Consider the following 25044-nt stretch of genomic DNA (forward strand, 5'->3'; position numbering starts at 1 on the left):
AACTAGCCCTTCATAAGCAATGTCAGACTCCCTGCTGAGACTGTAATGTACATCATTTGTAGTGGAAAAGCCTGAGATGATAGCAAACTAATCGAAAGTAAGTCAGATGAAAACAAGTATGAAGGTTTGGTGAGGCTTTTCATATTTCTGATATGTGTGCAATTGCAAACACCAACGCAATTTTCTCCCCTTTCAGAGGTAAATGTGGTTCAGTAAATGAGCAAATACTTTAAAGGACCAATTTCAGAATATAAATTACAGGGTTTGGAGAAGGAGTTACACTGTAAATAAGCATTTTGCTACTCAACTGATCATAATTCTTAATCTGTCTATTCAAAGGCCTGTCAGTCGCTGCAGTTACAGCGGTGGCTTCCCTGCCGTGTCTGTCCTTACGTTTACATTTCAGCATGTTCTACCCTCCCCAAGCACACTTGTAAAGATTGTAAAGCGATCCGCATCCATGTATTACAACTCTGGCTGCAGTCAATATTAAACAAGATCATCTGAATATGAAAATCTCAGGTTGATCACGGTCGACAGTTTCACTTTTCAAGCAAAAGCATCGTAACATTTGCTGGTTCCACCTTCTTAAACGTTGCTTTGTCATTTCTGGTAAATGAGGAGAGGCGTCTGGACTGATGGTTGGATCTGAAGATGTCACTTTGGACATCAATTGTGATGAGCATTTTTCACAATTAAAAAAAAAAAAGTATTCCTCTATAATCTATGCTCTGTATCTACATTCCCACTCCATTATCTTCTTGTAGTTTTGTGTACCCCTCACAGTCAGTAAGGCATTCAGTGTGTGTGGCAGCTGTGGTTTTTGCTCCATCGCCAGTCAAGATAACTTTAAGTTTCCTGCAGGTCTGCACGCAGTTTGATGCAGAGCCTTCTGACAACACACAGTACTCACACACTAATGAAACACTCATGGGTCAAATGTTTGCCCAGTACGATGTGACTGGCCGGACTTTTAACTGCCACTCTTATCTGAACATTGTTCTCCACAGCATCCAAAAGGACCAAATTACTTTAAAGATGTATACAAATGTGCATGTAGGAAAATGTCAAGCTGTTGCTAACAAATGGCATTTACATGAACAGAACAACTCTGAAAAGCATTTGAAATAATCAGAATTGCAAGAATGAAATGACTCACCAAAGCCTCGATGACTCATATGGTTGATAGAATTTAAAACTGACTGACAAGAAAAAATGTGCAGTACTGAAAATAGAGATTTTATATGCACTAGCTATAGAAAAATACATTGCTTTATTTCAGTGAAGAAACAGCGCAGCTCTGGATCAGGCAAAAAATCGAATCACCATCGTAAGATATCGTGGACTCTGGATTACAGCTGTGGTCACAGCTTTCCCATTCTGCCTTCATCTGTGGGTCAGCTGACATCAGCCACACATTCAGCAGCACATCAGTAAAACAAAACAAGAGCAACGCTGCTTCAAAATGAGCACAAAACATAAATAACAGGCCGGAGTATTTTACCGAGGATACATTACAAGCTCGACACGCAGCAGAATAACACCAGGGGAGCTGAAAGTTGTTGATAAAGACATTATCAACGGACAAAGGTCGTTTTGCTTTTCTCTGAAGCTTTTAGGAGAGACTGGGAGGTCTTTTTAACACGACTGGATGAGGAGTGATGTGCGGCACAAGAGACAACAGTTTACTAATGATTAAATCAGGCTTCCCGATTCTTTTCCATGGCTTGTCCAGGCATTTTCCCCAACTGGGAAGGATATTTAATGACGGGACATCCCTTCATTGTTATCGATAACATAGTGGGGATGATAGTATGTATGTATGTATGTATGTCAATTAGGCCACGCCACACCACTCACATTCTTTACAGCAGCAAATTTAAAATGTGTAGAATGACACTGAAGTCAAAAAACTACATTGACTGTGTAGGTATTTGCTCAACAGCACTGACTGACATTTCTTTCAGACTCTTCTAGACTGTGCAGCGCTCAAACGTTGCGGTGACTTGAACACTACCAGAGAAGATTGTCGGTCAAAATCCCTTCTGGATGGGTTAAAGTGTACAAAGTGAGAGAGTCCTCAGCACATATTGTCAATGTTGCCTTGACAAAGGCACTTAACCGCAGGCTGTCGCAGTAAACCAGCCTTTGAGACTGTGTGGACTGTGTTTGAGTGAGGGCTGAAGAAGAACTGCAGAATTCGATGACACAGCAGCTCTGTGTTTGATACAGCTCGAGCATTTGGTGCCTCTTAAATATTGCACTTTAAAAGAGGGAGATGTAATGTGGAAGTTAAATATTAGAGGGACAAGGAGTGATTGTGCATACAGCCCTCAGATTAAGTGCTAGAAAAGGGACCATAGGTTGGCACTGCGAGGTAAGTGCAGGAGTGGATTTGGTGAGCTGAAGGAGTGTCACAAAAGCCCCTACTGAGGACAAACGCGAGGCCTTCCATTGCTCCGCATCACTTCCCCTGGAGGTTGCTGAGCTCCATGTCTTCCTTGCGCCGTTTTTGTTGGGTGAAGAGGGAGCTGAAGGGGTAGAGTTTGGCTTTGGCTGGGTAGCGCTGGCCAGCAATGTCCACCTCATAGTCCCCACGGTTTATGAAGTCTGGGGTGATGGGTGTGGGGAGCCCCTCCGGGCCTGGCGGTGGAGATACAAAGCCAAGGCAGACATGGCGCTCCAGAGTGTAGCTGTAGGCGCTGCTGGTGGTCGCCCCGGCTAGCTGACCGTTACAGTAGATGGGCTCGCCCCACCATGGCCACAGGTCCAGCTCAGTGTCGTGGTCCTCTAGAACCAGCATGACGAACCGCCGAGACACACCATCCTGACGCTGCTGCAGTAAGGCCTCACGACCTAGGAAATCTGTGTCCTGAGGGAGGCACAGGGAGAAGCCAGGAGAATGGGAAGAAAGAGGAATGTGCAGAGTGGAGAAAGGGATAAGTAGAGCAGAGCAGAAGGTAAAAGATGAGAGGAGGAGAGATAAACGACAGAGCAGCGTTAGATGTTATGGGATGTGGCTCTGTTGGGAGCAGCAGGAAACAACTTTTCATTTCATACATTTCTTCAATAAACTTCACAATAAAGACATTCAGCTAATGGCGTCTCAACTGAAAGCAATCTGTGCAACCAATTTTACACTGTGAGGTGCAATCATCAATACTGTACTGACGTTATCACTGTGTGCAGCAGGAAGCACACCTGATGCGCCACTGTTTTCAAAAGGGGAAACTTTACCGCTGCTGGTGTAAAGTGCCACCTGTTGTGCCTGCAGGTGCAGCTTGGTGACCATTTTTCCCAGCAAAGACTATAACAGATGTAAGGTTTATATCATCCTACATTTTATTATTCTGTCTCGTCTTCCAACTGCTTAGAAGTACAAAAAACGTGAAGCAAGCACATCGGGAGAGCTCGATCTAAATCTCTTCACTGAAGTGAGCTTGATAACAGCAATGAGCTGCTGTTCTGTAACCAAAAACAAGAAATCCACTCTGACATCACACAGCCTGAAGTGGTTACACAGCTGAACTTGCAACAGACCTTGTCAAACTTGACCCTGAACTCTCGTCCACACTCCAGCGGGGTGGTGAAGGTGTCGAGGTCCTGACCCCAGAAGGCAAAGAATTTCTCTATGCGTAGGCTGCGCAGTGCGTAGTACCCTGCATTACGAATCCCGTACTTCTGACCGACTGACATCACCTCGTTGTACACATGCAGAGCATACTGTTGAGAGCAGAGGGAAATACTTTAAGTTAGACTTCATGTACAGTATGGAGCCTTTTCTAAATGCTGACTTTACCAATCAGCCTGTGGAATGGTGACTAGGTTCATATTTTTGTGTGTGTGCAGACGTGAACCCACCTCTATAGGTATGTAGAGCATGAAACCCGGTTCACCAGTGTGAGTCATACTCATCACTCTGATCCCGTTGGCATAGCCAACACTCATTTCCTGTAGACACACATACACACAGTCAATGTGTGGATAATAACCAGGTATAAGGTTACTTGTGCTACTGGTAGCAACACTTTCACTACTACAACCACAGGTACAAAAACTGAAGTACAGCTGCTGCTACAACTTCAGCTACTTCAATGATTGATATTATCACTCTTCCTTCTGTTGTCACCACTATTATTATTACTATTACTCTTTTCATATTATTGCAACTATGTTTCCTACCTTACAGAACATGGAGGGGAAGTGGTCAGGGGTCATGGAAACATATGACAACTCTGCCAAAACATCCATTGCACGAGGTCCAATCAGATTTAAAGCTGTGGGTAAAGAACCAGAGTTAAAAACACTTTATCTTCTGACAAACAAAGTTCAGCCAAGGTCAGGTACTTTCACCCTGACGGTTCACAGTTATTGTTACTAGAAAACTCATATACCTTTGTAGGAAATTAATATCAATTGAAATACGAAAAGAATTGATCATGGGGTAGGGACACTGTATGATGCCATGGGAAAGGTTTGGGATAGAGATTGTCAGAAGGTGTTTTGCATGGTATAGAAAAACTAGAATCAAGGCAAAGTGTTGCTCACACTTCACAGTTATGGTAATTACATTTACAAATACAAATTATATCTTGGACAGTAATTAACCATCCTCTTGGTCCCCATAGTATCTGATATTGCTAACACCAAACCCAAAATGAGGTCACTTAAATAACTAGGTTAAGAGAAGAGAGTGGATGAGGGATACTGGTGCTTTGCTTCCCCCCTTTAATACTGTGTGGGCACTAGATGGCGACGTCACTGCAGGAACTCAACAATAGCGTCACAAAAGTGCTTACCGGTGTACTTCCAGCTGACATCCTCTAGATGGAGGTGTGGGTCACTGGGCATATGTTTCTTTATCCAGGACCAACAGTGGACCTGCTGGTCTGTTGGAGAGACGATGAAGAAGCTGGAGAAGGAACATGTGAGTTCTTTTAAATGGTCACGGTCAAATGCATGTCTGTAGTATCACTATCAATGTGTCACAAACCTGTTCTTGCTGAGTCGGACCACACTGCAGTCATTCTCATAGCCTCCCCTCTCATTCAGCATGCCGGTGTGGACGATATGTCCAACTGGAACATCCAGGTCGTTTGCACACAGATGTTGCAGCAGGTCCAGGGCCTGGTCCTTCGTTGACTGGGACATCACGACAGACCAGAAGGTTTGACTTCAATCACGTTAACACCATGGATGTATTCCTCATTGACTCATTGATTCATTTAAAAAGACAGAATGCACGCACAAGACTTTTCTATGTTCTGGCACAGATAAATGGAAAACTGATGGAAAACACATGCTGTATGTTTAGAAGTCTGAACTCACAGAGGGCAGTGCAGCAGCAGATCAGCTGCTTAAGCCTGATAAGTTGTCTGTAGTGCATCAAGACTTACAGTCAGTTCAAACTTGGTGAAGGAGGACATGTCGATGACACAGACAGCCTCTTTGCAGCATTTCACTTCTGCTCCAACAATGTCAAACCAGTCGGGCTTGTAGAAGGTCTTACTCTGGTCCAGAGACAACAGATCTGCACACAAACAGACACAATCATGCACAGATAACATACCATGTGTGCCGTGTAGGATTGAAATCATACAAGCAAACTACACCAGGTGGTTTCACTCATTAAGATGCCTTAGATTATAGGCTGAGATTGACAAAGCCCTATTTTAAGAAACACAACCTAAAAACTAAACTGCTATTTGAATCCCTTCTAACCTGTGCAAAAGTTTATAGAGCAAAATATAACAACTGTGAAATGGCATGCTGCCGTCTTTGGTTCCAGCACACTCTTAAGTTCATCGCAGGAAACGGTATTATTAACCATACCTTGTTTAAGGGTACAAGTTTTTTATAAAAGTCATTCTCAGTCATGTCACATCAAAACCATCAGGTCTACAGGGTTGTACTGACATTGGCCCAGAAAACTGAAGACAAACATTAAGACCATGCAGCATGTTACTGGTGAGTAATCTGTACCTTTCCCCGGGGGAACAAAGTATTTGGGCCTTTCAAAACCATGTTTCTCCATCCAGCGAGCTCCCTGGGTGTCCAGGCGGTCATACAGAGGGCTGGTCCGCAGCTGACGCCCAGTCTGAAAGTCCCACCGAGGAACTTTTAGTTCGTACAGCAGAGCTGGACACAAACACAAAAACACTGGAATCACAGGCCTCACCATACAAACCCAAAGCTGAAATACACTCGCTTACACGAGATTTAACTACTTTTAAAGCAGAGTAGGTAATAAGAATCAGAGGCATTTTTTCTTATATTTGTTGAAATCCTCTTTACATCCAGTCAGCAAGCAATGAATCAATTGCTCTGCAGTAAATCCAGTATTTACAGGCTGTTGAAGGCCTGTAATAAGCCCAGCAAATCTTTTCTTTCCACCAACAAATTTGGCTGCAAATGATACTGTGGTTGTTTTCTTACATGTGAATGAGGCACAAGGTAGTTGGATTGAGTTAGCGATGACAGTGATGCAGTACACCCCCGCCCCCAGCAGTGAGCAGTAACTGCCAGGCCGGGAAGTAAATTGATACTGACAGGTACGTTCCTGATGCCTATTTTGCTTATGTTTTCATGAGTGTGGCATTTAACAGAGATGTTTATTTCTGTATTTGTTAAAAGAACTGGTCTTCTCATCACTATTCCTCTGCCCAGCTCTCTCTCGTGAACTCGTCCTCCACCAGTCGTCAGGCAGTGCACGTTCTTGTGTTTTGGGGGGAGGCATGAAGGGACAGGAGGGGATTCTTCAGTAGGATACTTTCAACATCTAGCTTACTCTTTCTGGCTACTCCAAAGTTACCAAGTCCAGCTTTAACACACTGTAAATGCTTCATTATGAATTTGTAACTTATCAGGTGGTTAATTGTGGGGGTGGTGCTGCTCGTCTTGAGAGAATGGCTCAATCATACGGTGTGTAATTTTTTTTATTACCTTCACCACTGTATGCTGATGTTAACCAGCCTGTCACAATTGAAACGTAGGCAGTAGTTTTTGTATGTCTTTCTGGTTAAAAGCTTTATTAGTTGTAGTAGTAGCACTCCTCTACATGCTGGCCATAAAGGGATCAGTTCTATGTCTTTAATGGAGGCAAAACAAAAACAAACACGTTCTCTACTTGTTTTGTCTGACCTAGATTAATGAATCCTTATTATCCTCAGCTAAACTTTAGAGTGCATTTTTTGCCAGTATGGATAAGAGGAACAACCACAGTCACCAATAAATGCACAAGATTGTTTTCAGATGCACCAAACATATAAAGTATAGTATAAAGAGTTCACTACTTACGCACAACTTCCATTACTCTGTGTCGCAGGAAGGTTCGGCTGCTCTGAAGGTTGCCAAAGCGTTTGATGTCCAGTGGCCAGACATTGGCAGTGGGATAGCCATAGGTCATCCACTCTGCCAGGTACCTAGATACCAAATCCCACAACATGCCATGTGTGCTTCATTCTAATGCAATCAAAACATATTCTGACTACAACGCAGATGACAGAAATGAATAAACTCACCGTAATCTCACTATAATACTTCAGTCACCCCCCCAAATAATGTATTCAGGTGTAGAATGCAGTCCAGTCTCGTCCTCAAAACCATTTGGTAATGTTTGTCCTTACAAATACAGTAGTAGTCGTATCCTATGGCAAATACACTTATACCCATGCTTACTTGCCGGCTCCTCCTGCGAAGGCCAGGCCAGAGGAGTTCATCCCTGCCAGCACATAGTAGCCAGAGACACCCGGCGTCTCCCCCATCAGACAGCGCATATCAGGTGTGAACGACTCCGGACAGTTGACCAGCTGATGGATCTCAGCTGACTCAAGAGCTGGCATTCTCCTCAGCAAGGAACTCAGCATTGGCTCTGGAGGTAGAAGACAAGAAGGTTGCTACAATATCTCCATTAAGAAACTCTCTCAAAAAGGTGCCAGGTCCACATCAATATAATGGATTTCCAAATCAGTAATGCTTTCATATAATTTACATGAACAGGCTACAGCATGTTTAGAACAACTATTTACAGTCTCAGTATTTGTCCACATTTAAAGCCTTACAATAACCCCCACTGCTTCCTGCCACCAAAATGGGGCTGCTACTTGTCTTCCTGCTCCTACATCTTGTTTTCCGCTCATTACTGAACTTTCCATTCATACCTTCCAGTACTATAATAACACTTCTTGACAGGAGGTGGATGGTGATATACTGCTGTCTTTACGACAACCTGTCACACTGCAGAAAGAGTCTCAGATTACCGGCCAAGGCCAAAAGACAAGTGTGTTCATGTGTGTGTGTGTGTGTGTGTGTGTGTGTGTGTGTGAACTAAACTGTTTATGGCTGCGGTCCAATTATAATATAAAGAAAACCTAAAAATACATGGCACACCATTACTTTAGCCTTGCCAAAAATCAGAAATGCAGAAATCTGGGTTTAGCAGTACAGAAATTATATTGAGATGTGTAAATAAGCAAGCTCGACCGTAGGCCTAAACTTGGGTCAAAAATCACATGATGACAAATAACAGTGCAACCCTGCTCCTAACAGGTCCAAAAGCATGCAAATTTATGCAAAAAAAGTCTATCTCTCAGTCTTACTATAAGTAGTCTGCAATTGCTTTTGTCCAGGCCCACAAATTGTTACACCTCCATTACACTCAGTTTATTCAATGTGTTGTCATGGTACAATCATCTAAAACAGCACTACTCCACTATTTAACTACAGTGCTCTTTGGACTCTCTGGGATGAAATTTTAACTTCACTCACATCAGCAAAGTACAATTGAGACACCCAACCATTATGCAAAACAAAACACACCTTCTGTTTGTGCTACATTACTGACAGTGACTGGAATGACTGATGTGTCCACCTTGTCTACGGCTAAATTGTCTCAGCAGTCTGTGCAACTGCTGAATTTAAGGTAAAAATGGTAGGTCTACGAAGAGTACTGCAATTTCATTCAGAGGGGCTGACACCAAAACCTGTCATTAAACTTTAACTTGACACAATTAATGATCCCCCTCCATTACCAAAGTGGTCCCAGTCCTCCTGCATGTTCTGGATCTCCAGCTGGTTGCGGCCCTCCGTGAAGATTGGTTTGGGGTTTTTCTCGAAGCCCCCTGACAGAAGGCCTCCCTGCCATGGCCGTGCGTATATCCTGCCGTCCATATCGGTCACCACTGGAGACAAGACACAGGCTCAGTCAGATCACCTCTTCTGGGCTTGATTGTCGCCAACCTGTTACCTCATGTAACAGGCATTGACATGAAGAAAAAAAAAGGAAATTTGATAGAGTTTCATATTATTAATCATTCCATGCCAAGTGGCAGAATAATTTCACAGTAAGAAAAAAAAAAAACAACTTAAAAAATCCCATTAGGGGTGATCTGTTTGGAGTTCACTACACAAAAATCAGTAACATACAAACAAAGAAAAAATGATGAGATAATATTTCATCTGAATTTCTACCAGAAACAGAAACTCTGCAGACGTCACTTTTTTTATTGGTTTATATTGTAATGTGTTGGTGTGTAGATCTTTTAAAAGACCCATTTCTGTTGAAATACCAAAATGGATCGCACGTACAGTATATGTTTTATAGAAGGAATAATCAATCATTTTTATCCAATTTTGACAGGCTTGGCTCTGTTTTCAATCACGTATGTATAGGCCAAAGATTAAATTCTAAAATCAATTTTAGAGCACCAGATAAAAAAGCATTCAGTCTGTTGGTCACCTCCGCAAAAGAAAGACATTAAATTTAATAAATAATGCTTGTCTTGTGTTTCTCTCCTTTCTCTATTAGTAGAGTCACAAGAGTCAAGGGAAGTTACGGTTTCCTTCCTCCAGTCTATAAATGCATTTAACATTGTTAGCACTGACAGGCACTCTGCTGCAATGATGGTGAAATTACTCATCAAATGGAGGTGTTGGCTATAAAAACATTAGTTTAAATGTGCAAATGGTACTATAATGGAGTAGAGAGCAGACTTTGTATCACTGTGTCATCTTCATCTTAGAGGAAAAGCCTAGGAGATGCTAGTTGCAGTAATTTAAAATGTAATTCTATCAGCCAATTTGCCAAAGTTTGTAGGTTTCTCTCTAAGACAGACATCATATTTAGCTGGCAAATCAGTAAAAATGATTGGAATTTAAAATCCTTTGGCAACTGTGCCTGCAGCAAGAAAAAGTGAACGTTCCCGTGTGTTCGATGTGTGAGACCTGGTGTACTAAGTGGAAGTGGCTCCTGGAGAGGTTTGGTGAGGAGGTAGAAGTGTTCACAGCCATGAAGAGGAACAGACACCTTCATCTCACTGGCCTGGCCCAGCTCGTAAGCCCACTAGAGCAGAGAGAGACGGAACAAATTTACCACACATCTGCTGCTCTGAACACAGGTATATTGACTATGCAAACATATAAGATTAGCTATTTAGTGTCGTGACACCAACTCAAAACTGGGGATGAATAATCACTTCAGTTGTCCCCCTAAGACTGAAAACTGGCTCCACTAACATCATAAGAGATAACACAACTAATTCCCTTTTGGAGACACAGCAATATATCTTGTAAGTCCACAATTCCTTTAGTCAGACTGAGTTTTGCATAATGTAGGTGGGAATCAGACCAAGATTTTTGTTTATAAAACACAGAAAAAACCCCAGTCTGAGATTTACCTGTCCAGCACAGTTGATGAAATATTCACACTCAATGGAGCCACGGTCAGTCTCCACCGCCATCACTTGACCCTTCTCTACGAGAACCTGCTGAACACTGGTTCGCTCCAGGATCTGAACCCCTGGATAGAGGAGATGCCATTGAAGAGGGGGAGAATGCTTGTACAACATTTTGGACATTATGGTCCTTTAATGTCTAATCAAAGGCAAGTTGTGAGAGTGAGTCTCTTACCTTGTCCAGCAGCAGCCACAGCCAGGGCGTGGTTAAGATCAGGTGGAGACACCACAGCGTCTTCAGGCAGGTGGAGTGCTCCCACCAGGTCATGAATGTTAACAAGAGGGTGGAGTTTGGCCACCTCTTTAGGCTTAATGATATTGCAGCTGATCCCCATTACCCTAAAAATTGAGTGAAAAAGATAAAGATGAAGGCCTAATACGAATACAAGATAATAGATTATAGATACATGAAATTGCAACATTGTGCTATCACCAAGCAAAAAGATTATGTCCAGCAGTGGCCATGTCAGAGTCATGACCTCAATTAAATGAAGACTTTGTGGCCAGACTTGAAATTTGGTCACTCAAAGGCCTTCTGCAGCTCGAGAGAGTTTGAGCAGTTTTGCAAAGAAGTATGAGAAAAGTTTCTGTGTCCCCATGTGCAAAGTTGCCTCATTCACATAGATTCAAAGCAGTAGGTGCTGCCAAAGGTATCTCTACTAAATACTGACATGAGGTTTTGGGCTCTTACTTTAATCGGGACGCCAGGCGCTTCAGAGAGATGAAGCGATCTTGATTTTGGGCCAGACACAGAGACCCTGTCTTCACATATCCTGAAACACATAGACAAACACACCAAACCCCACATTATGTGACTCGGCAGTTCTCAAACCACTCAAGGCTCACTCAGATACAGAGTAAAGCCAAAATGATAACAACACAAATCAAAGTCACTGTAGGGGAATTATTATTTTAGAATCGGAAAAGGCCAAAACATACAGGAAGTGTTATGGTCAGGAACATCACCTGATATCTTGGAAATTGCCAGTAGAGCATGCCACATGTTTCAGCTGCTTTACTATAAAAAAATACTGCAATGAAATGCAATGCTATGAGAATGCAGTAAGTGTTTACTGCACAGCTCTATATCCCCTTGGAGATAAAAGCACAAACTGCAGTAAAATAGATAACAAATCAATAAAAGGTAGTCATATTATGTAATCTATTAGCAGTAAAAATTGTAATATGAGTCATATAGTTAACCTCTGTCTTTGTGAAAAGTATCAAAAAATGTCAAAAGTCAAAGTGGCTGACCTGTTTTGACTCCAGTCTCCTCCTCCAGCTGCTGGTAAAGACTGTTGGAGTAGTTTGCCATTTGACACTCAATGGAAATAGGCTTGGCCACACTGATAATGCCGGCACACAGTCTGGTTGTTCCTGCGCCAAGTCTGCCAATAAGGCAACAGGTCAGGCAATACAGCATTACCACAGCAATCTCCAGAACACTACTATTTTTACTTGACCCCCCCACAGAGATGTCACAGGTCAAGGTTGGTGACTGAACACAAATTGCTGAGCAAGAGGGGATTCAGTGTCTTTCACAAGACCAATTTAGCAAGTCAAAACTTCACAATACGCCCTCCTACCACCTCTGCAACTTCACATTCCCCTGCAAATGAAATGACAAGCATTTATCTCACCTGCCCTGCTCCAGCAGCACTATATCAGTCCAGCCCAGTTTGGCCAGATGGTAGGCTACTGATGTCCCCACAATTCCTCCTCCACAGATCACCACACGGGCCTGACCGGGCAGTGGGAGCAGCTGGGAGTCTCCGCTGACAGCCATACAGTGGGGGGAGGTCCAGAGGCCCCTGCAGGCCAGTCTGTACCCAGTCTGGGGAAGCAGCAGCCTAGGGAGCAGGACAGGGGACAGAGCCCTGGTGCTCCGCACACAGCTACACATAGCTGTGCTTTCTGCAACCACAAACACACGCACAGCCTCATATTCTGCTAATGTAGTCAAGAATTCAAGGCTAGTAAAAGCTACCTTAAAATGTGCACAACAGTGCACACGTCACTATCTAATTTTTATGAGGTTAAATGAAGATACCGTGCTGCTCTTAAGTCAGTCGTATCTTTAGAAAGTAAGTTACTAATGCTATTTATCAAATTGTATATAGCTTAACGAACACAGGTTGGTATTTAATACAGCAATCAACACCTTGCAACGAAGACAAGGCCATGGCAGACAGCAAGGTTAACTTACAATAGTCCTTCGGCTATCACAATTATATTATAGATAACCAGCAACACAAGTGTGTTAGCTCGTAAGCATCGCAACATTTATCCCTTTAGCAGCATTGCTAGCTTTAGCTTACAGTACGTTAGTTCCTTTGTAAACCATCCTGGAACTTTATCTTCTCGGTAAAGAGCTTTAGCTGACCTGTACATTGGTTATGTATCGTTAAAGTTTCTTGACGTTTGTATTTTCTGAGCTGCTGGGGTTAACGTTAAGTTAGCGTTAGTTGCACTGGTAGCTAGCGTGCGTAGCTTAGGCTATCGAAAAATTGCTAACTAATGTTGATTATAAATCCATGTAACTAAACGTAAACCGTGTTGACATTTTCCCCTAACGCTTCTTTCACTGTTTAAGACGACATAAAACTCACCAAATCAGCCAGGTCCAGACGTTGTGAAATTTAAAGGACAGAAGTGAACAACAGTGACAGAAAGTCTTGTTTGGGTACAGCAGTCAGTACCAAGGTCAAACTGGCTTCAATCACAACCGCCACTTCCGGTCTGAGCCTTCAAAATTAAATCGTTCTGACTGTGCTGCATTGTGTTGTAATGTAGTAATACGTCAATCAACTGAGAACGTGTAACTGATTTACGGGCCTAGTTCAAATTAGAACGAGTTCTTAATTAACTATCCTGACTTAATTTCCCTTAGGGGATCAATAAAGTACTCAGTCTATCTTAACTTAAATAAGTTTTAAGGCCATGCATTTGGGATATATTTTCACAAAGTAAAAAATAATATATTATGTCATCACTCTCCTAAAGTTTTAATGACATTACTTTACTCTTTAGCTTTTCCACCTTTTATGCCACTTTTTTCCCCTCTATCTGCTTGCACTGTATCATATGTTCCATCATGACATTCTAGATGTCTTCATATTTTATAGCCTGTTTGCCAAAATTCGCCTTGACATATTGGCATCTTTGGAAACTTGGGACCCTCAGTATAGGGTTGCAGCGGTTCATGGAATTAGAACTGCTTTCTTCTGCTGATGTTTTTTTAAATACACAGTAAGTCTGCTTGATATTTTTTGGTTTTGGTATTTCATTGGGAAAAAAGTTGCCTTCAGACTTTTTTGTAACAATATTCAAGTCTGGAAAATGCCCTCTAATATCTATCTAGCTTTAAAACACTTGTGGAAGTATCTTGTATCTAAAGTGTGTAAACTGGGGGTTAAAGATAAGAGATATGAGAAGAAGAATGAAGGAATCCCACACACTGTTTGATATGCAGAGTCACACAACATAGATACAACTAACACAATTTTTCATTGTTCTCAATTTCTTATGTGTTAAGGTGATAACAGCTCTGCCTATATTTAAGTGGGCTATATCACATGGTCAATATAGAGGTTTTCATCCAGCCTTGGTCTTTACAGAGGGACAACAGTGAGTAAACCTGTTTCACACACCCGAAACTGGATTTTAAATAGGTTGTCAATGCTTCTCTTGCTGATTGCATGAGAGGTATTTCCTTCAAGCTGACTGGTCAGTTAGTCATCAACACAACCATATATCAAAGAACACTTCCAAAGAAGAACTGAAAATACTTCAAAAACAACATTGTCAGCAGTAACATTGGGTTGAGAAGAGCATAGATACTTACTGTAGATGACCACTGGGGGTGCGTTTGTGTCTGCGTTGACTGCACAAAACAGCTGTTGCAGTTGCATTTGGAGTGAAAGTGAGTTCTCCTGCTGGAATCTACGTCAGTATACACACAAGGACTAAATATAACATGTTGTTGTAATGATGTGTCATGGTGTTTTTCTCTTGAGATTATATTTATAACATGTTGTCAGTGGTAATTAATCTAGTGTTGGTAAAAAAAATGGTACAAATTTCTCATGAAGGGTTTACAAGATGTAATTTATTGCTTTATTAATAAATTATTTACTGGGACTTCATACATGCAGTTAATAAGATGTTAATAAGATCAAGTTTTGGTGTTATCAGGCTGTGAAAAATGTGTCATTTTAGCTCTTCAGATGGGCACCTCCGGTGGACCTTTTGACCTCTCACCTACTGGAATAGAGCATCTTATCAACATTTACAACTACTGACAAGGTGGATTAGTTTTTCTCAGCTGTTTACACACAAATGCTGGTACTTGAGGCACACTGACCACAACATGTAACTCGTGCACCAACCCCCTGAACCAATTCTGCTAAACTACAAGCACAATTCCTGCTTTACAATCAAATTCCAGTTCTAAAACACACTTTTTTCAAAACACTACACACAATTCTCTGCATTTGGCACAATTTTCATGAAGAAAATCTCTTGTTTTCACAGGGAACACACTGTCATTCAAAATTCTAAAGTTAATTGACCTACTATGCACACTGACTCATCACATGTGCAAACACCTGTCACACAGTTTTACAATTAGCAATCAGAGCTTTATCATAAAAGGGCAACAGGTGAGCTCTTCTGTTTTGGAGCAATGGATGCCAACATTGGAAACAGAGGCAGAGCCAGGGCCAGAGGAGAGAGAGTAAGAGGACGAGGACGAGGAAGACCAAAGACCATAATCTCTGATGAGATTCGAATCACTTTGGTTGATCATGTGGTCAACAATGAGGGAGGCTGGGCAAAGAGTACAGCCAAATTTGAGCAGGTGCACTGTAGCATCCATCATCCGGACTTTCTGAATGAGATCAGGTAAGAAATCTACTCTCTCTAGAAAATTACAGTACTGCATCATCATCATTAGAGACTTCTTTTGAAGTCAAAGTGTAAATTGCTCAAATTATAGGCTGCCTATCCTGCAATACCTTCACTTCACCTCCCAATAAAACAGCATCCACTGCAAGATCGTCCTCATCACTTACAAAGCTCTCAATAATCTTGTAAAGTGTCTGTGAGTTTTGAAGTGCTGATAAATAAAATGTATTACAAGAGATGTAACAACTATTATATCAGGAGGCACTGTCAGGAAACCTCAATTCCTGCTATCAAATCTTTTTGGGAGGCAAAAATTCAAAACATTAAGTGGACGTTAGTATGGAATATTAATAAAAAATATTGTGTCACCAAAAAGGTAAGAGAAGTTTCTTTTAAAATTGTTCATATGATTTATCCTGTCAAAAAAAACACTTGCTAGATTTAGAGAAATAGATGAAATGTGTGTTTTCTGTAACACTGAAGCAGAAACTGTGCTTCATTTGTTTTATAATTGTCCTTATGTTAAACTGTTTTTGATTAATGTGGAAAGGTTTGTACAAGACCGAATGAGACTCAGCAATTGCCTAAATATGAAAAGACATTATTTTGTATGTCAAAATTAACTTCGAAAGCAAAGAAATTTTTGTGCTAAACCTTTTGATATTATTTGGAAAATTCCACATACACAAATCCAAATGGATGGAAAAAAAAACACAAATCCAGCAATTTAAAATTGAAGTCGGACATTATATTGGGACATTGACAGGACTTAAGAACCAAAAGGCGATCAAAACTGTGCAAATATGTGAAGCCTTGGGAATTACATGATTTATTTATGAACTGAACATGAGTGAGATACCCCTGGACATTTTTTTTCTGTATATGTATGTATATATGTAAATAGGGCTTGCTGTGTGTTGTGTTGTGTTGTTTGTCATGTGTGACAATTAAAAAAAAAAAAAAGAAAAAAGAAAGCAGCGGTCGTGGCAAATATGGCAGTTAATTTTAACCAATAGAATTCCCCCCATGTGACCGCCGAAACCAATCGGATTCAGCAGCACATTCCGGTCAGAGTATAAAAGGGCCCTGCCAGCGAAAATCGTCAGTCACTTCTTACACAGGACTCATAAAGGCCGAGCGGTAAGAGCTAATTTAGCCTGTTCCTCTTCTTAATCTCAACCCCAACAGACTTCACAGCTTCAGGAAACATGGTGAGTATGAAAACATACCTTTTCTTCACTTTTCGTGTTGATTCAAGCAAATTAAAAACTCTGAAGTGTGTCGTCAGGCGGCAGCAACTATTACACAGTTTAACCGTCGACCGTTATTAATTTAAATAAGCACCATTAACGGTCTACATTTGAGCTTTGTTTAAAATAAACACATAAAACGTTTGAGTTAAAAAAGTGTTCACCAAACTCCACCTTCAGTGGGTCGTTTTAATTGTAACTTTAGTAATTTTAGTGTAAGTTAACTCCACAGGGCACAGCCCAAACTGAAGTTCAGTCGACCCAGTTGGCGGAGGTCAATGTGTTTTCAGCCTGAAACATTCCTGTTTGAAGCGGCCTGGCCTTTATGTAACTGCAACCACAGGCTTTTCAAACCTATTCACTCAAAGCCCGGCCTTTTGAACTGAATCTTTGTGGCATCTTTGTTTCTAAGGGGTTTTCTGTTCTGCAAATAAATAACTAAATGTGCAACATGCCATCAGGTGACCTCAGTCATGATGATCTGGTTCTTTACAAAGAGCCTTTTTTTAAAAGCCTCCTCCATAGATATTACATTAGCTGTAGAGAAGTTCTCACCATGTGATGAGTAGCCTTCAGCGTCAAATTAAGTTTGTTACAGATGTTACAAGATAGCTTTTCCGCCAGCCAAGTGTGTATTTTATATTCTTAAACTTTCTCTCGTCTCTTTCCACAGCGTGAGTGTATCTCAGTGCACGTGGGTCAGGCTGGTGTCCAGATTGGCAATGCCTGCTGGGAGCTTTATTGTCTGGAACATGGGATCCAGCCGGACGGACAGATGCCCAGTGACAAGACCATCGGAGGAGGAGATGATTCCTTCAACACCTTCTTCAGTGAGACGGGAGCTGGAAAGCACGTCCCCAGAGCTGTTTTTGTGGACCTGGAGCCCACTGTCATTGGTAAACTCATGAAATATAAATTATAATGAATATTGAGGGTGGAGGGGAGATCTTCTTAAAAATCCCCCAGCCAGTCAAACCCACCTATAATTACGATACTTCCCTTTAGATGAGGTGCGCACTGGGACCTACCGCCAGCTGTTCCACCCTGAGCAGCTGATCACTGGAAAGGAGGATGCTGCCAACAACTACGCCCGTGGACACTACACCATTGGCAAAGAGATCATCGACCCGGTGCTGGAGAGGATCCGCAAACTGGTGGGTACATTCAGAGCAGATTTTGGTCCTGAATATGAAATGAAAAGACAGAACTGTATCTGATGTGTGATCATTGTGTCTCCCTCTCTGTCCTCAGGCTGACCAGTGCACTGGCCTTCAGGGCTTCCTGGTTTTCCACAGCTTCGGAGGTGGCACCGGCTCTGGTTTCACCTCCCTGCTGATGGAGCGTCTGTCTGTCGACTACGGCAAGAAGTCCAAGCTGGAGTTCTCCATCTACCCAGCTCCACAGGTGTCCACGGCTGTGGTGGAGCCCTACAACTCCATCCTGACCACCCACACCACCCTGGAGCACTCTGACTGTGCCTTCATGGTGGACAACGAGGCCATCTACGATATCTGCCGTAGGAACCTTGACATCGAGCGTCCCACTTACACCAACCTGAACAGGTTGATCAGTCAGATTGTGTCCTCCATCACCGCTTCCCTTCGTTTTGATGGTGCTCTCAATGTTGATCTGACAGAGTTCCAGACCAACTTGGTGCCATACCCCCGTATCCACTTCCCTCTGGCCACCTATGCCCCTGTCATCTCTGCTGAGAAGGCTTACCATGAGCAATTAACAGTGTCAGAAATCACCAGTGCCTGCTTTGAGCCAGCCAATCAGATGGTAAAATGTGACCCTCGCCACGGCAAGTACATGGCTTGTTGCCTTTTGTATCGTGGTGATGTGGTGCCCAAAGATGTGAATGCTGCCATTGCCACCATCAAGACCAAGCGCACCATCCAGTTTGTGGACTGGTGCCCCACTGGTTTCAAGGTTGGCATCAACTACCAGCCGCCCACTGTAGTTCCTGGTGGAGACCTGGCCAAGGTCCAGAGGGCTGTGTGCATGCTGAGCAACACCACTGCTATTGCAGAGGCCTGGGCTCGGCTTGACCACAAGTTTGATCTGATGTACGCAAAGCGTGCCTTTGTTCACTGGTATGTGGGTGAGGGTATGGAGGAGGGAGAGTTCTCCGAGGCCAGAGAGGACATGGCAGCTCTGGAGAAGGATTATGAGGAGGTTGGAACTGATAGTGTTGGAGAGGATGATGAAGGAGAGGAGTATTGAGCATGCATGCATTCCACTGTATTGATCTCTGATCTGTGCCTCTATTGTTGTGGAAAAATAAAGTTTGTTCATTGACTGCAGTACTGTTTAATTGAACGCTTTTTCCATAGGGCAGAAATACAATTTGAGATCATTTTAAATAGAAGTGCAGTTTCTGTAGTTTAATGCTAAGGGCAGCTGCTATCTTGGGCAGTATCAAACTGGTTTGTAATTTCACATGGCATTAGTTTTAGTAATACCTTGTTGTAAAAGGACAGTTACTCTGCTAACATTGCACTCCAAGCCACTGATAAACATCTTTAAATTGCATATCTGCCTTAGATCGGTTATTATTTTGGTTCTCACTCAGATCTAAAATGTTCTGACTGTAGATGGTCTTGCTGCTCAGCTCACTTTAGTCACTTGGGGGCAGTGGAGTTCAACAGATGTTTGAACTCCACACCAGGCTGAAATGACAAACCACTGTAAATTTCAAATTACCTGAACGTTACTTACCAAATGACTTTTACAACAGCAGGTGTTACAGTGCATCACTTGCAGAACTTTTATCAATTGAAGGTGGTCTTTATTCTTGACTTGGGAACTGCCTGGGGAGAAGCGAGGCTCGACACTGGTCTGGTTTAAAATAGGGTGTGGTATTCACATTGGCCCAAGGGAGGGATAGTGGGTGTCTCATGCTGGCCGACAGGTGGTGTTTGAGTACGTGACTGCTGTTGCTAGACTCCATTTCTTCTGAATAATGAATGACATTGTATGAAAATCAGGGAATGAGTTTAAAAACTTAACAAACTAAAATTGGAAGAAGAAACATAATATGGGCAGAGTGATGAAGATGCATAAAGAAAACATGACTGATTCACCAAAACATAACACATTCACAAGTGTGAAGTTTTTATTTGATTTTGTTGTAATTTTGACCAAGTTTGGCTACACAATAGACACATACACACAAAGTGCCCTCATGTGTACAAAAGTTGAACTCATATTTGGCTGTAAAACACAACAGGCCCTGAATATAATGCTGTGGAAAAGTGTGGACAGTTTTCTGCACTGAAACATACATGAAACCATGAACGCTATACGCTAGCTCACAGGCAAACATCCCAACCCAGCTCCTGCTGCTGCCAATATAAACCAGTGGCGCGAGTAACCTCAATGCAACATGCAGTGATTGTTTCAAATAAGATCAATCCCAGCCTTCATTTCAAGTATCAAACTGCTTTGTGCAGTTTCAGACAGTAGTTTTCAGTGATACTTTGTTCTAGAGGGACAGTTGCTCTGCTCACACTATATTCTAAGCCACTGTTAAACATATACTGTAAAACATTTAGGTTGATACCTGTATTTCTTTGCCAGTGTGTGATGCTGATAGGCTGTAAATAGACTGCATAATTATAGTTTAATTTCTGTGTTTTCATTCACAGTTATATGATGTGAGGATGTGCTGTTGAGACACCTAATGGAGCTTGTTGCTTCACTTTATTACTTAACTGCATGAGGTATGTTCTTTATGGATAGCAGTTTTCTCTATTGATCTGAGAAAAATAAATGGCATATGCTCAACATGAAGATTACATCCGCACCAAAACATGAAGTGTCAAATTCTATTAAATGTTTTGTGGATGCATCGAAATTAATGCATTTCTTCATGCATGTACTTGTGAAATGTTGCTCAGCCTAACAGCTGACTCGAGGACAGTGTAAGAAAATAATATGTAGGAGGTTTGATCTGAATCCTTGTAGAAAGGATTTGCTTCTGCTCTACTCACATGATCATAATGCCTGAAGAAAATAGCTGAATAGATTTCATAATCCAAGCTTGTTATTGTAATGTAACAGCAGCAACGTCAGACATACAGAAAGCACATATACTCAAAGAGGTGGATCAGAGAAAAAAAACATGCAAATATCTAAAATCTTGACCAGATACTGAACTAATATTTGAAAACTTGAAATAGTGTCTGGTAATATTTTGTCAATAGTGCAAGTCTAGTACTTGCAGTACTTACTACAATGTAAAGTTGTTCAGAATTGCTTAGATGAAAATAACTATACAGTGAATCCATATAGAAACACAGCTGACACAATGTACAGATGAGTATATTACAAACAAATGGTACTGTAAGACTTTTGATAAAAACTTAAATTCAACACACTGATTTACAGGGAAACAACTTGAATTTAATATTAAACTGTGAAAACTCTCAAAAACAGATGTATAACAGGGATTTCTCTTTAATACAAATCCTTAAACCTAAACTTAAACTTTTTTGTGCCAGCATTATTCAAATGTCGAAAGGAAACAAGAAATAAAAGGTAAAAGTAGCAATACCACAGTGTAGAAATAATCTGTCGCAAGTTTAATGTTGTGCATTCAAACAGTTAATTACTTTGTAGTATAAGCATCAAAATATACTGAAAGTACATAAAGTTACTCGTTATGCAGAATGACCCCTTTCAGAATAATGTACTGCGTATTATTGTATCAAACTGCAATATATTAATGCATTAATGTCTACATGACTTTAATATTGTAGCTGGCAAAGGTGGGGTTGATTTAAATTACTTTACATACTGTTGGGTGGGTGTGAATTTCCTCTAGGGATCAATAAGTAGTAATAATGTAGTGGAGGACTACAAATACCTTGGAGTGGTGATCGACAACAGACTGGACTGGAAATCCAACACAGAGACTGTGTACAAGAAGGGGATGAGCAGACTCTACTTCCTGAACCACTTGTATGGCTAACCCGTATGTCCTTAACCTCATTCTGAGTCTTCAGCTTCTCCAAGAAGGAGGTGAAGAAGTCCTCTCTGGTCAGGAATCCAGGTCCGACACAAAGGGCGTCAATATCAGCACCTGTCAAAACAGCACAGATTCATGTGAGAGGAAAGTCCACATTTAAATGTGTCATTATGCTCTGAAGCACTATCTCCACCATGTACTTTCAGAGGGGGTAACCCACCACTGAAACAACCTGTGTCATGCCTTGATGTGTCTGTTCAAATTGTCATGTCTTGTTATGCACTTCCTGTTTTATTGTGAAACCCTAACTCTCCTCTCATTTCAGACCCTTGACTTCCTGGTGTCCTTCCCGCCTGTCTGATTGTCTGCCCTGCCCTGATTGTTTCCACCTGTTCATTGTTACCTTGCGTATATATAGTCTGCATCACCCTTTGTCCTGTGCCAGATTGTCTTGTACATCGTGTGTCTTTTGTCATTGCTGTCCTGTGTCGTTTCTGAGTCTTTTCTAGTCTTGTTGCATTTTTGAACTTCAACACCTTTTGTTATTTGCCTTTTGCCAAAGCGCCTTTTGTTAAGTTACCTTTTGCCTGAGCGCCTTTTGTTTGCCTGTTTTTTGGTGAGAATCTTTGTTACTTAATTCAGCCACTGTCCTCGCCCTTTGTTGAAGTCTGTTCTGCATTTCAGTCCTGAGCCCTCTAAGCCCTATGGACTTAATAACCTGTGCTGTGTGTCCCCTGAATAAAAAGAGCCCCCTGTGAAATTTATGGCTCGCAAATTTATCACACAGCAGCAGCTTCACATATACTGACCTACTGTGAATGAATAAAGTTTTGATCACACGTTATGAAGCACATTAAAGTCATGAGCCACAGTGAAATACAAGCTGCCACAGTCCTGACATGCTCCTACAGCTCAGGAAGGAAAAATGTACCTTTGGAGTGGACTCCCAGGTAATATGAAAGATTTTGCCTCCAACTTTGTCACTATTTCAGGGACATTCTAAAGTAAAAAAAAAGTCATGCAAAACAATGTGTGTTCTCTGCAGCAACATGTTTTCAGTGCCATATTTGTAGTTCCTTTGGAACAGCAACATAGATGAAAAAGATGTCTTACCATTCGTTCACAGGTCTCTGTGAGCCTCTCCTTATCGAGTGACTCCAGTCTTATGATGACAGTCTCTCTGCAAAAAAAACATGAAGAGCTTTTTCAAACATCATCGTTTCTATGAAACAAATAATGTTCTGGTCCCTTCAACTTATGCTCTACCACTTGCATTAACTTCATTCACTGAGGATGTTGCTGTTAAGCTGATTTCTCTTTCTGCAGTAACCAACCCAATTAAGAGATCTCAACAGTGGCATAAGATCCAAGACACTGAGTCACAAAAACACACTAAAAATTAAAGTGTTTTCCAGCCCTGCCCCTCCAAACTTATTAATTACAATATGAAAATAGTGAAGTGGAAAAAGATGTATCATACCTGCGACAAAGTCATCCTCAAATACACCTCATGACTTGAGATATTCAGAGAGTTTTCTGGTCTGAATCAAGTGATCCTCCTCAGGCACAGACCACTGGGAGGTGGTTGGAGGAGCTCGGCTCTTTGACTGAAAAGGGACATTTGCTTGTTAGTGCATCAGGAGCACAACAGTCATGACACTAGAAGTACATACCTGCACAGAAATATCAAGACATCTGGTAGGAGGGACAAGGTGTCAATATAAGGTGACTTTAGCCTCCCATTGTGCCAAGAAATAAGTACACAACTCCTATCTTAAGTCACATATCACTAACGGTCAAAATACGAACAAAAAGCAAATCCAGTGGCCAGTACCGATTATTTCTCCGGTTTACTTCCTTAAATCTTTAAAAAGCAAGAAAAAACATACTTACCTAGACATGGTGACCCCGTTTGGAAAAGCCGATGAAGGAGATCATGCAGGCCGATGACACGTGAGGAGGAAAACAAATGACACGTGACTTCATTTTGTATGGGCGCAATTTGTTTTCAGTAAATGCACAGGTATTAACCAGTGAAGTATTTTGTCTAAACTTAAATGTTTGGCTTTTATTTGTGTGCGTTTTATGAACGACATTGATATTAAAACAATTATTCCTTTGTCAGGTGACCAGAGTAATGACTTCATTAAACGCTGTGTTTCTCCGTGTCTGCTTTATGCGTAAATGCGCAGCAGTTTGTAAACAAGTCCACCATACAAACAAATGATGTGTGCATGTTGTGTTTACAGCTTGTTTCCACTGCTCCCAAGTGGCCACAAATATAACTGCAGGCATAACTGAAGTATAACGCCACAGTGTAGATTTCTACGGTCATGTTCAGTCTTTCTATTTTTACGTAAATGTTTCCCAACAAGAGTCCCAGAGTTGTATGAAAAAAACATGAAGTGTATTAAATTAAAAAATCAGTACGGTAATAAGAAAAAGAAAATGACAAACCACAACCCAAACAACAAAGAACACAAGGCTGGGTCGGCCAAAATTAACAAAAGATGGAAGCCACACAAGACATAAGGTTGTTTCACATCACGAACCTTGCTCCATTATATCATGTGCAATTCAAAACCCACTGTGAAACTGAGCCAAAATCACAAAGCAATATTGTTTTATACTCTTTTGCACATAGCCTCTATGTTTTAGATTTCAAACAACAATAACAGCTTTGCGTTTCACTTGTATTTTGCACAGGCATTTTCCATTTTAGATACTTTGAACTGCACTTCAGACGGATATACGGCATTTCCTAATCTGTGACACTAATCTGAAAGTTATGATGAGTTGTTGTGATGCAGATTAAAATGTTTCACTCATGAATCACATTCGATTATCTTATAAAATATGATGCATAGTTATAGTTAAAGTGAACATTAGTTCCACCTAGACCAGCTACAATATTATTACATGCTGTCAATGAATATAATATAATATAATATAATATAATATAATATAATATAATATAATATAATATAATATAATATAATATAATACAACTCCAACAGGCTTCTTTAAAATACACTTCACAAAAGTTATAGAACAGTGATGAAAAACGGGGAAAACATTGGAGAAGAGCTCTTAAATTAAGCAGCTCTCTCTCACACACACACACACTATCTCTCTCTCTCTCTCTCACACACACACACACACACACTCTCTCTCTCTCTCTCTCTCT

General features: G+C 41.3%; 2 protein-coding genes across 2 annotated transcripts; one reads left to right on the plus strand and one right to left on the minus strand.

Moving 5' to 3' along the window:
* Positions 1-521: 521 nt before the first annotated feature.
* pdpr (pyruvate dehydrogenase phosphatase regulatory subunit) lies at positions 522-13434 on the minus strand. The gene is made up of 18 exons (XM_041934453.1): positions 13340-13434; positions 12371-12644; positions 11985-12118; positions 11422-11503; positions 10906-11069; positions 10674-10795; positions 10222-10339; positions 9030-9179; positions 7678-7870; positions 7297-7421; positions 5983-6138; positions 5397-5530; positions 4994-5142; positions 4800-4912; positions 4183-4277; positions 3862-3951; positions 3541-3723; positions 522-2872 (listed from the first exon to the last, which is right to left on the minus strand). Exons 2-18 carry the CDS (start codon positions 12631-12633, stop codon positions 2465-2467), a joined length of 2679 nt encoding a protein of 892 aa, XP_041790387.1. The 5' UTR covers positions 12634-12644; positions 13340-13434; the 3' UTR covers positions 522-2464.
* Positions 13435-16751: 3317 nt separating this feature from the next.
* Positions 16752-19212, plus strand: tuba4l (tubulin, alpha 4 like). The gene is made up of 4 exons (XM_041942933.1): positions 16752-16846; positions 17559-17781; positions 17891-18039; positions 18137-19212. The coding sequence occupies exons 1-4, from the start codon at positions 16844-16846 to the stop codon at positions 19109-19111; spliced, it is 1350 nt and encodes a 449-aa protein (XP_041798867.1). The 5' UTR covers positions 16752-16843; the 3' UTR covers positions 19112-19212.
* The last annotated feature ends 5832 nt before the right edge of the window (positions 19213-25044 follow it).

Source organism: Chelmon rostratus, chromosome 1, assembly GCF_017976325.1.
Source record: "Chelmon rostratus isolate fCheRos1 chromosome 1, fCheRos1.pri, whole genome shotgun sequence".
Lineage (NCBI taxonomy): Eukaryota > Metazoa > Chordata > Actinopteri > Chaetodontiformes > Chaetodontidae > Chelmon > Chelmon rostratus.

Excerpts from the sequence above, each read along its gene's own strand:
- pdpr (XM_041934453.1), bottom strand. The coding sequence starts at position 12,633 with ATGTGTAGCTGTGTGCGGAGCACCAGGGCTCTGTCCCCTGTCCTGCTC. Across the intron at positions 6,139-7,296 it reads CAGAGTAATGGAAGTTGTGC|CTCTGCTGTACGAACTAAAA; the intron begins GTAAGTAGTGAA and ends GTTTGTGTCCAG. Across the intron at positions 3,952-4,182 it reads TCCCCTCCATGTTCTGTAAG|GAAATGAGTGTTGGCTATGC; the intron begins GTAGGAAACATA and ends GTGTGTCTACAG.
- tuba4l (XM_041942933.1), top strand. Across the intron at positions 17,782-17,890 it reads CCTGGAGCCCACTGTCATTG|ATGAGGTGCGCACTGGGACC; the intron begins GTAAACTCATGA and ends ACTTCCCTTTAG. Across the intron at positions 18,040-18,136 it reads TGGAGAGGATCCGCAAACTG|GCTGACCAGTGCACTGGCCT; the intron begins GTGGGTACATTC and ends CTCTGTCCTCAG.